Below are 14,758 nucleotides of genomic sequence, written 5' to 3' on the forward strand. Positions count from 1 at the left end.
CGAACCCGCAGGCTCAGGCAATTCACTCACCTCAGCCTCCCAAAGGCGGGGGATTACAGGTTGAGCCACCGAGCCCAGCTATGTACCGCTTTTAACCTACTCAGCTTTACTTTAAGTTTTTTTAGAAATGGGGTCTCACTCTTTGTCACTCAGGCTGGAATGCAGTGGCATGATCAGCTCACTGCAGCCTTGACCTCTTGGGCTCAGGCGGTCCTTCCGCATCAGCCTCCTAAGTAGCTGGGGCTACAGGCGCATGCCATCACACCCAGCTCATTTTTTGATGTATTGTAGAGATGAGGTCTTGCTCTATTTCCCAAAGCTGGTGTCTCAAACTCCTGGGCTCAAGCAATCCTCCCTCCACAGCCTCCCAAAGTGTTGGGATTACAGGCATGAGCCACTGTACCTGGCCCTTATTATCTGTTTTTACACCAAATTATGCCATTTTCATATGTCTCAGGGTGTGTTCTTTGATCTAGATCTTTGGACATGTTTCATGGAGTATGGACCACCCTTGTGCAGTGCCTGCTCTCACATATGTCCTTCAGCAGAAGGGGACACCCTCCCTCGGTTTTGCAGTGTGGCTCCATGCTGTGTGAGACTTGTGTGCTCACTCCTGCACGGTCCTGCAAAACCTGTGTCACTGCTCCTGAATGATATTCCCATTCATTCCAGCAGGGACACGGAGGCTGCCGGGACGATTGAACGAGCACGTACATGACACAGAGGGAGTGAACTTGAAGCAGGCGGGATCTGTCTGGCCTTGTGGACTATGTCATAGAAATGGGAGCGGGTGCACAAGGACCTTTGAACATCAAGCAAGACGAGATGACTCTGACTCTCACTACTGAATGGAGCACCAGGCATGCTATCTTCTGTTATCTTTTTGCTACATCAGGAGCTTGGTGTGGGTAGACAGAGAGGCCAGGCAACGGTCACCCTAGCCAGGCTAGGGTCACTGGGAGGCTTACACACTTTCTTTTTTTTTTTTTTTTTTTTTTGAGTCAGAGTCTCACTCTGTCACCCAGGTTGGAGTGCAGTGGTGCACTCACAGCCACCGCAGCCTTGACCTGCTGAGCTCAGGTGATCCTCCTGCCTCAGTCTTCCAAGTAGCTGGAACCACAATCGTGCACCACAAAACCTGGCTAATTTTTTTTTTTTATTTATTGTAGAGATGAGGTCTTGCCAAGTTGCCCAGGCTGGTCTCGAACCCTTGGGTTCAGGCAATCTTCTCACCTCAGCCTCCCAAAGGGCTGAGATGACAGGCATGAGCCCCTGTGGCCAGTCCCTTATATGATATGAAACATCGTTCGCACGCCATGGTGATCTTAGAATGGCTAAAAGCCAACTTTTTGTTGCGATCACTTCCTCTTCATTGTCTGTCTAGAGATGACGCATCCCATGATGTGTGAAAAAGATGGGAGCTCTTGGATAGGGAGGTATCCGCAGGGCTTCCTCACACTTACTGCTTTGGAAATCAGTGTAGCTAAGACTCACAGGTTAATCTCTAGGCAGCAGAAATTCCACTTTAGATGGAACAAAACTAGAGACAAACAAAGAACATTAAAAAAAATAGATAGATACCTGTCATAGTGTTGGGAGTCATAGGTCAGTTATCATTCGGATCCTTTTTTTTCACTGACATCTCCTACAAAGAAAAAATGCACAAAAAAGACAGATTTTAACTGGCGTTTTCCATAATGTCATATGCATTAATGAGCTTCAGGCAAGATTTGTTACTCTCAACTCAGAACTGGGGACACGGAATTGTTACTCTCAATTCAGAATTGGGGACAGGCTATGTGACATGTCTGCATTGACAAGACCTCTTCATTTTCATCACAGGTTTCCTTCCGTGGCCATGTTTATAAAATATTCTTTTCAAGGTTACATTTTTCCATCTCAGCTATTTTTTTTTTTTTTTTTTTGAGACGGGGCCTCCGTCGGTCACACAGGTCAGACTGCAGTAGCGTGATCATAGCTCACTGCAGCCTGCAACTCCTGGGCTCAAGTGATTCTCCCACCTCAGCCTCTCGAGTATCTGGGACTACAGGCATGCACCACCACGCCTGGCAAATTTTTGTATAGTTTGGTAGAGGTAGGATCTCACTATGTTGGCCAGACTGGTCTTGGACTACTGCCCTCAAAAGATCTTCCTGTCTTGGTCTCCCAAAATGCTGTGATTACAGGTGTGAGCCACCATGCCCAATCTCATCTCAGCGTATTTTTTTTTTTTTTTGAGTTGGGTTCTCACTCTGTCACCCACGCTGGAGTGCAGTGGCACCATCATAGCTCACTTCAGCCTGATCTCCTGGGCTCAGGCAATCCTTCAGCCTCAGCCTCCCGAGTATAGCTGGGACTATCGGTGCACGTCACTGCACCTGACTAATCTTTAGATTTTTTTTTAGAGACGAGGTCTTGCTCTGTCACCCAGCCTGGTCTTGAATTCCTGAACTCAAGCGATCCTCCTGCCTCAGTCTCTCAAAGTGCTGTAATTACAGGTGTGAGCCACTGAGCCCAGGGTTTTCTTAAATTTAGAATCACGAGGGTACATGTGAGGATTTGTTACATAGGCATATTGTGTGAAGGCAAGGTCTGGACTTTTGACGTGACCATACCTCATGCTCCGGGGGTAAGCATGGTATCCAACGGGTGATTTGGTATCTTTTACCCTCCCTCCCTCCTTGCTTTGACAGTTCCTGGTTAGACTGTCATTCCTTTATGGCAAGGACTGCATTTCTTCTTCATTTTTTTTTTTTTTTAGTTGGAGTCACACTCTGTTGCCCAGGCTGGAGTGCAGTAGCACACTCACGGCCACCACAGCCTCGACCTGCTGGGCTCAGGCAAGCTTTCCATCTCAGCCTTCCGAGTAGCTGGAACTGCAGACTCACACCACCATGTCAGCTAATTTTTTGATTTATTGTAGAGATGAGGTCTTGCCAAGTTGCCCAGGCTGGTCTCTAACCCGTGGGCTCAGGCAATCCTTACACCTAGGGCCCCCTAAGTACTGGGATTATAGGCATGAGCCACCACGCCCGGCCCTTATTTTTACGTCTTCCATGCCAAGCAGAGTGTCAGATACAGAACACGTATTCAATAGTTAATGTTGAACAACCAAGTAAAATAAAATGGATGAAGTTGGTATGGCATGGTATGAGCGAATTGAATTGGCAGCCGGTGGAGGACATGGATACTAACCACTGGGAACATGCATTCCTGCCCCGAGGAGCTTGTCAAGGGTCACCAGCCACAGGCTGCCTGACCCACTCTTATTCACCTGTCCAGCTGCGTTCTGAGTAGGAGGGGCCAGTTTCTGAGACGCACTAAGGCAGGGTTTCCAACCTTTTGGCTTCTCTGTGCCATACTCAGTGAAGAGGAACTGTCTTGGGCCACACATGAATTATATAATATAGTCAGCATATATACATAAGAAGACTTCTTTTTTAAAATATTTTTATTACAAGGTTTAGAAAAATGAGAACAATATAAAACTAGTGGGAAATTTGACTTTGTTTCTGTAAAACTAATCTAGCAATTTCCAGTTCGACGGAAGTGGTCGCCAATACTGTTCTCAAGGTGCTCGTCAGAAATGTTTGTTCGAATTTTGCACTTTGTGTGCTTCTTCATTGAAAACAACTGCTCACAGGCTGGGCTTGGAAGCACTTTGGGAGGCCGAGGCAAGTGGATTGCCTGACCTTGTGGGTTCGAGACCCACCCAGGCAACTTGGCAAGACCTCGTCTCTACATAAATCAAAAATTAGCTGGGCATGGTAGTGCGTGCCTGTAGTTCCAGCTACTTGGAAGGCTGAGGCAGAAGGATCACCGGAGCCCAGCAGACCGAGGCTGCAGTGGCCGGGAATGTGCCACTATACTCCAGTCTGGGCAACAGAATGAGACTTGAACTCAAAAAAAAAAAAAAAAAAGAAAAGAAAAAGAAAACCGCTGCTCACAAATGTATGTGTTGCTGAAGGTGTGATTGTGAATCTCAAACATGAAACTATGCATGGGGTCATGAAGAAGCAAAATGCTAAAAAAACACATGATGCTAAAAGCTTTTGGGTCTGCATTACTAGCTGTCCTGGGCCACATGTGGCCCAGGGCCATGGGTTGGACATGCCTGCCCTAAGGTGAGAGCACGGGTCACACCTCCAGATTGGTGTGTCCCAACTCTTGCTTTTCTTAGAAACTGTGCTGCCATGAACCTCTCCCTTCCCACCCTTGGAAGCTGCCATGTTTTCATGCGATATTGCTCCTAAATGTTCCAAAGGGGATGATGAACTTGGCTTCAGCTGTGTCCCCCACAGTGCCCTGTGTTTGGCCAAACTGGGTCAAGTTTGGGCTAATAAGATGCTTTTTCAGGATATGTGGAGAGAGAGAGAGAGAAACAGTGACACACAGAGAGACAGTGAGAGACACAGACTGAGAGAGACATAGAGAGATTATTTAGTTCCTCTGTAGGGGAACTGATCAGAAGTCAAAGCTCTAAAACCATCTGAGGCCATGCTCAGCCACCTGGACAAAGCCCAACTGAAGGTGGGCGAGAAGATCAGTCTGCCATTCCCAGAGAGCCTGAAGTGGAAAGAGAATGCCATGTCCTTAGTCCCCGGTGCCAGTTTTCCCGAGGTTCCACTGTGACCCGAGGGTTCAGCTATTCAACCCTTCCTTGGAAGTCCTGAGCAAAACATGCCCCTTTTCACACAAGCTGGCGTGAGTCAGGATGCGTCCACTCCAACCAAAAGAATCTTGACAGGCAACACCTGTGTGAACGTACTACAATAATTGAACGATGTCAGAAGAGTTCTCTGTCCTTCTTCTAATCTCCAGGGTGCAGCTACACAACCCCAGTGATGTTCTTGCTACACCATCAGTTTAAAAACATCTCCGTTTTCAAAATTCCAATCGCCAGGGCGTATGAACTACAGAAAAGGATTGCATGGGGAACAGGAAGGATCGCGGAACAAGAAGAGAAACCTCACTAAGACTGTAACAGTAGTGTTATCCTGGGACTACTAGGGGAGAGGTGGGGAGGAGGTTAGGGATCAGAAATGACCTACTGGGCACAATCTTCACTCGCTGGGCAATGGGCCACTGGAGACCCCATTGCCCATGACACAGTACGTCCACGTAACAAACATGCATGTGCACCCCGAATCTATCATAAAAATGGAAAAAAATAAACAAGTACTGATTTTAGTACTTTTAGTACATCTAGTATTGATTTTTCTTTTTCAGGACTCTTTAGTACTACTTTTCTTTAACCACAGTACAATTTAGTACTGTAGCATTTTAGTATTACTGTCCCTCTATTTATAGCAATAATATTACTAACATGATTACTACAGCATCAGTACATTAGTACAGTATACAGTACACTAGTACTAATACTGTCATAACACTTTTGTGTTGGGTACTACTTAGTAGTACTTAGTAGTCTTTAGTCCTATCTTCCTTCAATGATCTCTGGAGTTTTAAATGTGATTCCAGGGAAACTGCTGACAGTCCTCCGAGGAAGGTAGGTGCCTGGGCCTCCCTTCCTGGTCATCCTATAAGACACGGTAGATGTCAGCAAAAACTCTCTGCACTGAGGAGGGGGAAACCTGGTCCTTTCCCGAGCCATGGCCAAGGCCTGGAGCTGACCAGTAGAACATGGGGTCAAAGGAGAAAACACAGACCCAGAGAGCTTACAGATCAAGCAAGCTAAGTTTACTTCCTAGCCAGGAAGGACACAGGCACAGAGAAGGGCTCTGTGGGTTCACAGGGAGGAGGGAGAGGCCAGGTGTTGATGGCAGAAAGGGTGGCCATGCCAACGAAGAACTGATTACCAGAGCTTGTGTATCTTCTGTGAAAACATGGCCCGTCGCTCTCTGGTCGGAGAAGAGTTTTCGCTGAGGTCCAGTGAGGGTCTGCGTACTAGGGCCCGTCAAGGTTGATGGTCCTTTAATGGTTCCCACAGTTGAGCACCAGTGGAGAGAAAATGCCATTCTGGTTGGTCTTCTAGACAGAGCTACTCAAGAGGAAAATACTCCTTTTACATGGGCCTTCATTTGTCTGGCCAGTTAGTTGAGAGGCCCTGATGAAGGCCTGCTCTGTCTGGTCAGTCTAGAGCCCTGATTGAGGCCTACTCTGTCTGGACAGTCAGTTGAGAGGTCCTGACTGAGGCCTACTCTGTTTGGCCATTCAAGCAATGCCCCAGTTTTTGTTCCAAGACAACACTGCGGCCTATCCACAAGTAGCTTCTCATCTAACAGAGGGGGAGAATCACACCAAGAAAAAAAAAATCTAAAACGTATCCAGGTTTCACCTTATTTGTCCCTCAGAGTAGACTGGGGCACAAGGGAAAGAGAGGCCATTTCGACCTCGGCTTATCTGAGAAGGCTTCAGAGTGGAGGCAACCACCACCCGAAGGCTCATTTTTCAAACAGGCCTCTCCCCAGGTTATGATTTAATCCTGTCTCCTCACCCTGTGCTCCCAAGGCCCCTGGACGGCTCTGCAGGAAATGAGCCCTGTATGAAAAAAAAACCAGGCGACTCTTTCACATGACACAGGTTTTAAGGAGGGGAGCGATACCAGCCAATTTGAGTTGCTACAGCTTCACAGCGGCTGGCGGTGGACAGCAGACCAATCAGGCCATGGCAGGTCCAGGAGACAGAAGAAGGAGCTGGACTCAGGAAGCAGCCGAGATGGTGGGAGGGCTTGGGTGACAATTAGGAGGCAGACATAACAAGACCTGGTGGTGAATGTGACATGAGCACTCGACATTGGGGATAAACACAGGGGGTGCAGATAGATAAGATCGGGGGGAGGGTTGTCGGCCCTCAAGAAATTTAATACCCATTTCACAAGCCCACCCAGAAGTGCAGCTAAAAATATGCCACGGGTCGAGGGTCGGCGCTAGGAGTCTCGTGGGCTGGGCCTTCCGCTGCCTCTTCCACCATTCTCAGTCCAGTGCTATGTCCCTTAAGTAAAACTCGGTCCCCTCGGAAGAGTGTAAAAGCAGGCATTCGCCTCTTACACACGTATAGCACATTTGTATTTTAAAAACACAGATGATGCAAAAGGTGTCACTGCATTCCCTGAAGCTGAAAAGCAAGGGGAATTATGATCAACACTCAGGAAATGGGTCCAGGGACTCTGGCAGTCACTGGGATCCACTGGGAGCCGAGGCAGCTCTTCACAGTCCTTAAAGGCCATCGATGGCTGCGGGGACAGAAACAGCCTGCAGGACACGGGCTAGAGTGCACGTAGGAGAGACGTCTCCTGTGGAATGTTTTGCACAAGGGGAAGCAGAGGTGAAGGGAAGGACCGCTGGAGGTGACCCAGCAAAGGGCAGAGTTGCGAGAAGCGTGGGTGGGCAGTGGTCTTTAATCATCTGGGAAGCTGTCACATGGAAGGTGGGACGGAGTCCAGGTGGGTGGGAAGATGCTGCTGGAGACTGCTGGGGGCGTTGCCCTGCTGTGCTGAGGTCCACAAAGAAGCACGTCTTGCTGGCAGGGGGGACGCATGGAGGAACACGCTCCTTATCTCAGGTTGTTTTTTGTTCTCCCAGTATCTTCAGCCTTTCTTGAGAAGACCAGGGTCTTACTTTTCATTTTTAGTTTTTATAGAGATGGGGTCTTGCTATGTTGCCTAGGCCGGTCTCAAACTCCTGGCCTCAGAAGATCCTCCCGCCCCAGCCTCCCAAAGGGCTGGGATTACAGGCACGAGCCACTGTGCCTAGCCAGACCAGGGTCTTTAGGCTGCCACGCAGTAGGTGCTGGGTGTGCAACGCCTCCAGGAACATGCTAAGGTCCTGCTCCATGTTTCCCCTTCAAATTCCCCTCTGAAGCTTCGTTCTTCAGCTTAGCGGAGCTCAGGGATTGAGAGGTGTGGCCTCCTCAAGGAATGCAATGCAAGTTACAGGCCCCCCTCCCCTTGAAAAAGGGGCCAACGATTTGGCAACTATTTTCAGGGTATTCACAAACACCACACACATAAAACCCACTCACAGACACCACATGAAGCCTTGCCTAGGGGATGTTAAGAGTAGCCACGGCTCACCGTGGAGCCCAATGTCTTCCAAAGTCCCTGGTCCCATTCCCTAAGTCTGAAGATGCAAAATGTTTATGGAAAAGATGGACGTTGCTGTCAGTGTCGTCTAGGGACTAGAATAAAGAGGGGACAGGAGGGTCATTTTTGGTTGGGATCAAAGAGCAGAGGACCCGCATGCAGTAGATCCCTCTGCGGGTGGAGGAAAGTGGATTCCTAGCCGGGTCGGGGTCTAGTGGGAGGGGCCTGGACTGTGGGGGCGGATCCCTCACGAAGGGCTTAGTGCCTGGTAAGGAGGGCATTCTAGCTCTGTAGTACACGCGGGAGCCGGTTGTTTAAACAGCTTCTTTCTTCCTCTCCCTTGCTCTCACCGTGTGACACGCCGGCACCTGTTGCCTTCCATGAGCCAAAGCTTCCTGAGGCCTCACCGGAAGCAGAGTGCCACGCAGAACTGTGACCCAAACACACCTCTTTTCTTTATAAATCACCCAGCTTGGGCACTCCTTTGTAGCAAAGCAAAATGCAACGTGACAAGGCCAAAGAGCAAGCCACCAACCCCAGGATCTGGCCTGGGGCCGCCCTGTTCACTCCATCAGACACAAACTCAGGCTCTGATGGACCGCATTTGAGAGGCATGACTCACGGAGCCCACCCTGGAGGCTTGGGTGAAGGACCAGCCTGTGACTCGAGGGCAGAATTTCTGAACAAGAGAGATCAAAGGTGTGTTTGAAGGCACCGAGGAGAGCATGATTAATTCTACCGGTATGAGGGAACCCAGCGGTGACATATGAGTGTGACTCTGAAAAAAAGGGGCCAGGATTTTTTCCTGGCAGGGCTCCGGTTCAACCAAAGACCCCAGGGTGTATGACAGGGGCTGCAGGGGTTCTGGAAGCGACCGAAAATGACACTGTGAATGTGGTTTGAGGCCACATGGCGAAGGGTCTCGAAAGGGTCGCTATGGAATCTGGGCTTTATCCTGTGGCACATGGGGGCCACGAAAGGTCCTAGGGCAGTGGCCTGATCTGACAAAGACACCTCTGCTGTGGCGTGGAGGTGGACACCCAGGAAGCTCACGCCTCAGGTGGCACCTCTCTGGGTGGGATCGCTGCTCTTTCCCTGTCTCAGAATTCAAGGTCATGGTTAAGCTAGTGCCAGAGAGAACACCTCAACTCCTTCTTGGAGAATGCCAGTGCGCCTGTCCAGACCACACGCCTTTGTCCCTGTGTTTTCTTTTTCCCCACAGAAACTACAGTGTGGAAGGAAATCTTGAAACATTTTTCGGGGACTCCCGAAAAATCTAGAATTATCTTTTGGACGGCTGTCTCCTTGTAGCACAGGCTTCCACCATGAGGTAAGTGTTCTGGGAATCCATCGACATCTGTGTCTCAACTAGCATTGTTGTGACAGAGGCTACGTTCGGCTTCAGTGACTTTTTTTTTTTTTTGAGATTCTTTCAACACCTTTGCCCATTTCTTGATGGGTGATTTATGAGTGCACCTGCCCACACTGTGTTGAATGTTCAGCAGTTTTTGACCCCAGATGGCATGACCCCCATGTCCCATCCCCCCTATTCACTTGGTCTCGACCCCAAGTGCCTTTCTTTGGTTTCCCTGGATGAAAAAAATCCCTTAAAGGGAAACGTCTTTGCCGATGTGGAATAGGTGAAACAAAAAACGGCAGAAGTACTCAAAGGCATCAAAATGGACGAGTTCAAAAACTGTTTTGAGCAGTGGAAAAAGTGTCTCGGTAGGTATATGACGTCAAACAGAGAGTCCCTTGAAGGTGATCGAAGTTCAAATGTGTAAGAACAAAGACACAATTTTTTTTTTTTTGAGTTGGAGTCTCACTCCGTCACCTAGACTGGAGCGCAGTGGCCGCTCCCGGCCACCGCAGCCTCGACCTGCTGGGCTCCGGCGATCCTTCCGCCTCAGCCTTCCGAGGAGCTGGAACTACAGGTGCGTGCTACCACGCCCGGCTGATTTTTGATTTATTGTAGAGATGAGGTCTTGTCAAGTTGCCCAGGCGGGTCTCGAACCCGCGGGCTCAGGCAATCCACTCACCTCAGCCTCCCAAAGGTGCGGGATTACAGGCTGAGCCACCGAGCCCGGCTTAGACACAATTTTTTATAAGTAAATTCCATTTTCCCCTCGGTAGACCTGGTGAGTCACTGTCTGTGCACCGAATCTGTCATGGCTCCTCTTCCCGACTTGACATTGACCTTTCCTGAGGAAGTTTTGTGGCCTTTTCAAACCATCTTCCTTTGTTTTCTTCTCCTTGGCCTTCTTAGGAGGAAGGGAAGGAGGATGTTACACAATCTGATGTGTGTGTGTGTGGGGGGGGCGGTGACAGGGAACAGGGCTAGTAAAACGTCGGTGGGTGCCTTGCGGGCAGCCCAAGGGAGCCATGGTGGGCTGCGGCTGTGGGCCGAGAACTTTCCTAAGAAGTTCTCTGGGTTCATTTTAAAAGGCCACATGCCCCAGTGCCAGGTGATCTCAGACTCTGACCTGGGACCAAGAGCCCCAGGAGGGCTCTCAGGGAAGAACAAGACCCCTCTTCTCACCTGGCATTGAGCCAGCGTGACCCTATGCAGAGTCAGTGACACTCTCCATCTCCTAAGAAGTCACTCTGGGAGGGGAGGGCACCGTGTGGGGGTGTGCTGTGTTCATGGAGCAAGCAACTGTTTTTATGGGGTTTACTTGGTATTGTGGGTTCGGGAAGGGACCGAGAATGACACTGCACACGTGGTTTGAGGTCAGGTGGTGAAGGGTCTCGAAAGGGTCGCTGCTGTGGAATCTGGACTTTGTCCTGTGGCAAATGGGAGCCATGGAAGGTTCTTAGCAGTCACCTGATTTGACAAAGATAACGCCTTTGACGGCACCTCTCTGAGTGGGATCACTGCTGCTTTCCTGCCTCAGAATTAAAGGTCACAGGCTAGACTGGAGCCCGAGGGAACACCCCAACCTCTCCTCGAACTCCACACATTTGCCCAAACCACCCACCTTTGTCCCGTGTGATTCCTTTCTCCCCCTAGAAACCACGGCATTGAGGGGACTTCAGTGTAGGCTGCTGGGCACTGTGGGAGTTCATAGATGGGCGGGGCCCTCTGTCTATCCTGCCTCTGCTGTGACCTTGCCACGGCTCCATCTGGCAACTGGAAGCACAGCTGGGTCAACGTGCGTGGCGGTGCCCTCCAGAGGGCTGCCCTCCACGCTAGGAGGGCTGTGAGGTTGTGGGGTCTCTTGGAGATGCAAGTCGGGCTTCCCTTCTCCCCACCTTCCCTCATGAAAGGAAGGGGAGAGACTGACATCAAACCCTTGACCCTGGCACTTGGGAAAAATTGTGAAGACCATGTTCAATCCCAGGTATGGAGGAAAGACTCCCGAACTGGGTGTCATTCTGGATGGCTCTGGGCCGCAGCTCTGTGGCTTGGGGACTGGCGACAGGGTCCTTGACTCTCTGAGCCTCGTTTGTAAAGAGAAATCACAATTCTTGCTCTCCCAGGGATATGGTGCAGACCAAGGGAGTTGGCAGGCGCTTGTTGATATAAAAGTAGGACCTCCGGGCTTGGTGGCTCAGCCTGTAATCCCGCACCTTTGGGAGGCTGAAGTGAGTGGATTACCTGAGCTCGCAGGTTCGAGACCCGCCTGGGCAACTTGGCGAGACCTCATCTCTACAATAAATAAAAAATTAGCTGGGAGTGGTAGCGCGTGCCTGTAATTCCAGCTGCTTGGAAGGCTGAGGCGGAAGGATCACCGGAGCCCAGTGGGTAGAGGCTGCGGTGGCAGGGAGTGGCCACTGCACTCCAGTCTGGGCGACGGAGTGAAACTCCAACTCAAAAAAAAAAAAGTAGGACCAACGCGAGGGACCGGGGGACTTCCATAGGACAGCCATTATTATTATGGTCTCCCATCTCCCAGCCAGCCCAGGCTTCCCTGAGGAAATGGGGTTATTATCCAGTCTCTACTTTGGGGTTCCCACAGGTGGTTTAAAGACTCGTGAGTGGCACAGAAGTCCGCCTCCCCGAATGCCACTGTCACCAAGAAATCAAGGAGGAGGAAGCACATCTTCCTCATCTGCCATTCTCCTCTTCCAAGGCCGAATTTTACTTTTGTGAACAAAATCTGCCTCCCATTCAAGGCTATCCCTCATGTGTCATTTAACCTTTTCATGGGGAGTAAGAAAGGTTGGACGCAGAAATGAATTTGTCCCCACCTCTCTAGCAATCCTAATTGTGGGACCCATTGTCCTTCCCCTAGGCCTTTGCAAGTTAATAGTAAATCGAGGACTCAATGAAGTGAATCTATAATGGTTGAGTTTCTGATGATGGGAATGTGTTAAGAACTCAAGTAGAAGAGAACAGAGGCAAGGTGTTTTCAAATCACACCACGCTCTGCCCCACCTTTTTAATACTCAGTAAAACTCACCCTATTGGGGAATGTGGCATCAAAAAAACAGGTAGAAAGCCGGGCTCAGTGGCTCAGCCTGTAATCCCGCGCCTTTGGGAGGCTGAGGTGAGTGGATTGCCTGAGCCCGTGGGTTCGAGACCCGCCTGGGCAGCGAGACCTCATCTCTACAATAAATCAAAAAATCAGCCGGGCGTGGTAGCACATGCCTGTAATTCCGGCTACTTGGAAGGCTGAGGAGGAGGGATCGCCGGAGCCCAGCAGGTCGAGGCTGCGGTGGCCGGGAGTGGCCACTGCACTCCAGTCTGGGCGACAGAGTGAGACTCCAACTCAAAAAAAAAACAAAACCAAAAAACAACAGGCAGAGGAAAAAAAAAAACCGTGGAGCTAGCGGAGTTGGACTGGGGATGGGGCTAGGTATGAAGGAAGGTAAAGCTCTGAGCTAGTTGGTAAAAATGTGGAAAAGTAGTGGGTGCTCTGCCTGGCCCCAGGTGCTGACCCAAGGCTCACCTCTTGGAGGGGGAGGCAATCAGAATCCCTCTGCTGGGTGTGTGTGGCAGGGGCTGGAGCCCTGCCTCACAGGCGCTGGCCAAGGGCTGCTAATGGCAAAGCTGTAATCGTCATTTCCCATTTCGTCAGTCTCTGTAAGTGTTTTGCCTTCAGGGAGGGAGACAAGGCGGCCCGGGTCTGTGGTTGAAACTGAGCTTAATTTCTGTGGCTGGGGCTGATATGCCTTTTTGTTCTCAGCCAAATGATAGCCTTGACCTCCACTCCACCCACCCCTTTGAGTTCAAGTTCACCTATCTCGCTCTAAGAGTCCCAGCTCCATCTTCATCTATCTTCACCTATCTCTTCATCGGAGCCTATGTCCACGCCAAATCTTGGTCCCCTTCTTTTACCTCCCCTTTCCTCTCTTTTCTCCATCTCTCTTCCAGGCAAGGTCACCACATCACGTTGGAAGGAGCGTCCACCCTGCTCCTACCAAGCGAACAACACGCAGGGCATTAAGAGCCAAGAGTTGCCGTCTCAACGTGGGGCCAAGGTCATCCACCTCACAGGGGAATGTGCGGACTTAGCTGGATGAACGCTCTTGATGCTCGGTGGTATCTTCCCTCTTTACGTGCAACCTTGCGGGGCCATGTGCAACATTCCGCTCCTGCTTGGAGGACCAGGTCAGCAGTGGCAGGGGTGAGTTTGTTGGGGTCACGGTGGTCTTTAAAACTCACAAGAGGCCAGGCGCGGTGGCTCAAGCCTGGAATTCCAGCACTCTGGGAGGCTGAGGCGAGAGGATTGCCTGAGCCTACGGGTTTGAGACCAGCCCGGGCAACTTGGCAAGACCTCATCTCTGCCATAAGTCAAAAAATTAGCTGGGCATGGTAGCATGTGTCTGCAGTTTCGGCCACTTGGAAGGCTGAAGTGGAAGGATCGCCGGGGAGCCCAGCAGGTTGAGGCTGGGGTGGGTGTGAGTGTGACCCTGCGCTCCAGCCTGGGCAACAGTGAGACTCCAATGAAAAACAACAACAACAGCAAAACCCCACAAAAACCCCCCTGCACATCTCAAACCATCGGCGACCCCTAATTTACTGTCACACTGAGTGCAACCTGGATCACTTCTTAGCCAAGTAAGGTAGTGGCAGAAAAGTCCAGAATCCAGCCAGGCAGGGCTGTGTGAGGCCACCTTGGAGAGGGTCAGCACGACATCTGCTGTGTCTGTGGCGCGTTTTCCTTATAGCTACCTTCTCTGCAGGTGGACTGTCTCCTCTGAATGCTCCTAAGAGGTGGAAGCGAGGCTCTTCGGAGGACGGTGATGGGTGGGTCTAGAAAACTCTGATGCGGCAGGAGAAATAATTTCAACAGATGCCCTGATGGCCAAAGCCAGTGGTTAAAACCGACTCTACTGACACCTGGTGGGCAGTCAGGCAAGTTCCCCGAGCCGAAGGAAAGCTTCACGCAGCTGCGTGTGTGTGTGTGTGTGTGTGTGTGTGTGTGTGTGTGTGTGTGTGTGTGTGTTATATATGAAGGGATCGGAAGCACGTTCATCACGTCAGGGGAATTAAATAATTCCTGAGGAATGAGGGTTCCACGCCGAACCACCAGATGCCAGAATATATCTCTGTGGTGAGGTGACTCACTGAGACACATGCCCGAAAAAACAACAAACATGCATGCGAAAAGAAAACATCAGGACTGAAGCACACGGCTTATTATTGATTTCTTTAAAAAAAGTGTTTGATGATGACTAAGACAACCACAAACAACCCACTTCCTCCCCTGATCCTTGGACAGCTTCCTAAGAAGAGGCTCTGGGGCTTGACCACTTGATAGAGATATC

At 50.4% G+C, this 14,758-nt stretch overlaps 1 protein-coding gene across 2 annotated transcripts in view; it reads right to left on the minus strand.

The window, feature by feature from the left end:
- The window catches only part of THRB (thyroid hormone receptor beta), a 205,783-nt gene that overhangs the window by 121,043 nt on the left and 69,982 nt on the right, over positions 1-14,758 (minus strand). Inside the window, exon 2 of one of the 2 annotated variants that reach the window (XM_008049671.2) lies at positions 1,582-1,645. In XM_008049671.2, coding sequence (XP_008047862.1) covers positions 1,582-1,603 — 22 coding nt within the window. In that variant the 5' untranslated portion in view covers positions 1,604-1,645. Of the gene's footprint in view, positions 1-1,581; positions 1,659-14,758 lie in introns of those variants that run through there. The other variant, XM_008049670.2, reaches the window with a different exon arrangement.

The sequence above is a fragment of the Carlito syrichta genome, unplaced genomic scaffold, assembly GCF_000164805.1.
Source record: "Carlito syrichta isolate Samal-C Ts95f unplaced genomic scaffold, Tarsius_syrichta-2.0.1 Scaffold135914, whole genome shotgun sequence".
NCBI lineage: Eukaryota > Metazoa > Chordata > Mammalia > Primates > Tarsiidae > Carlito > Carlito syrichta.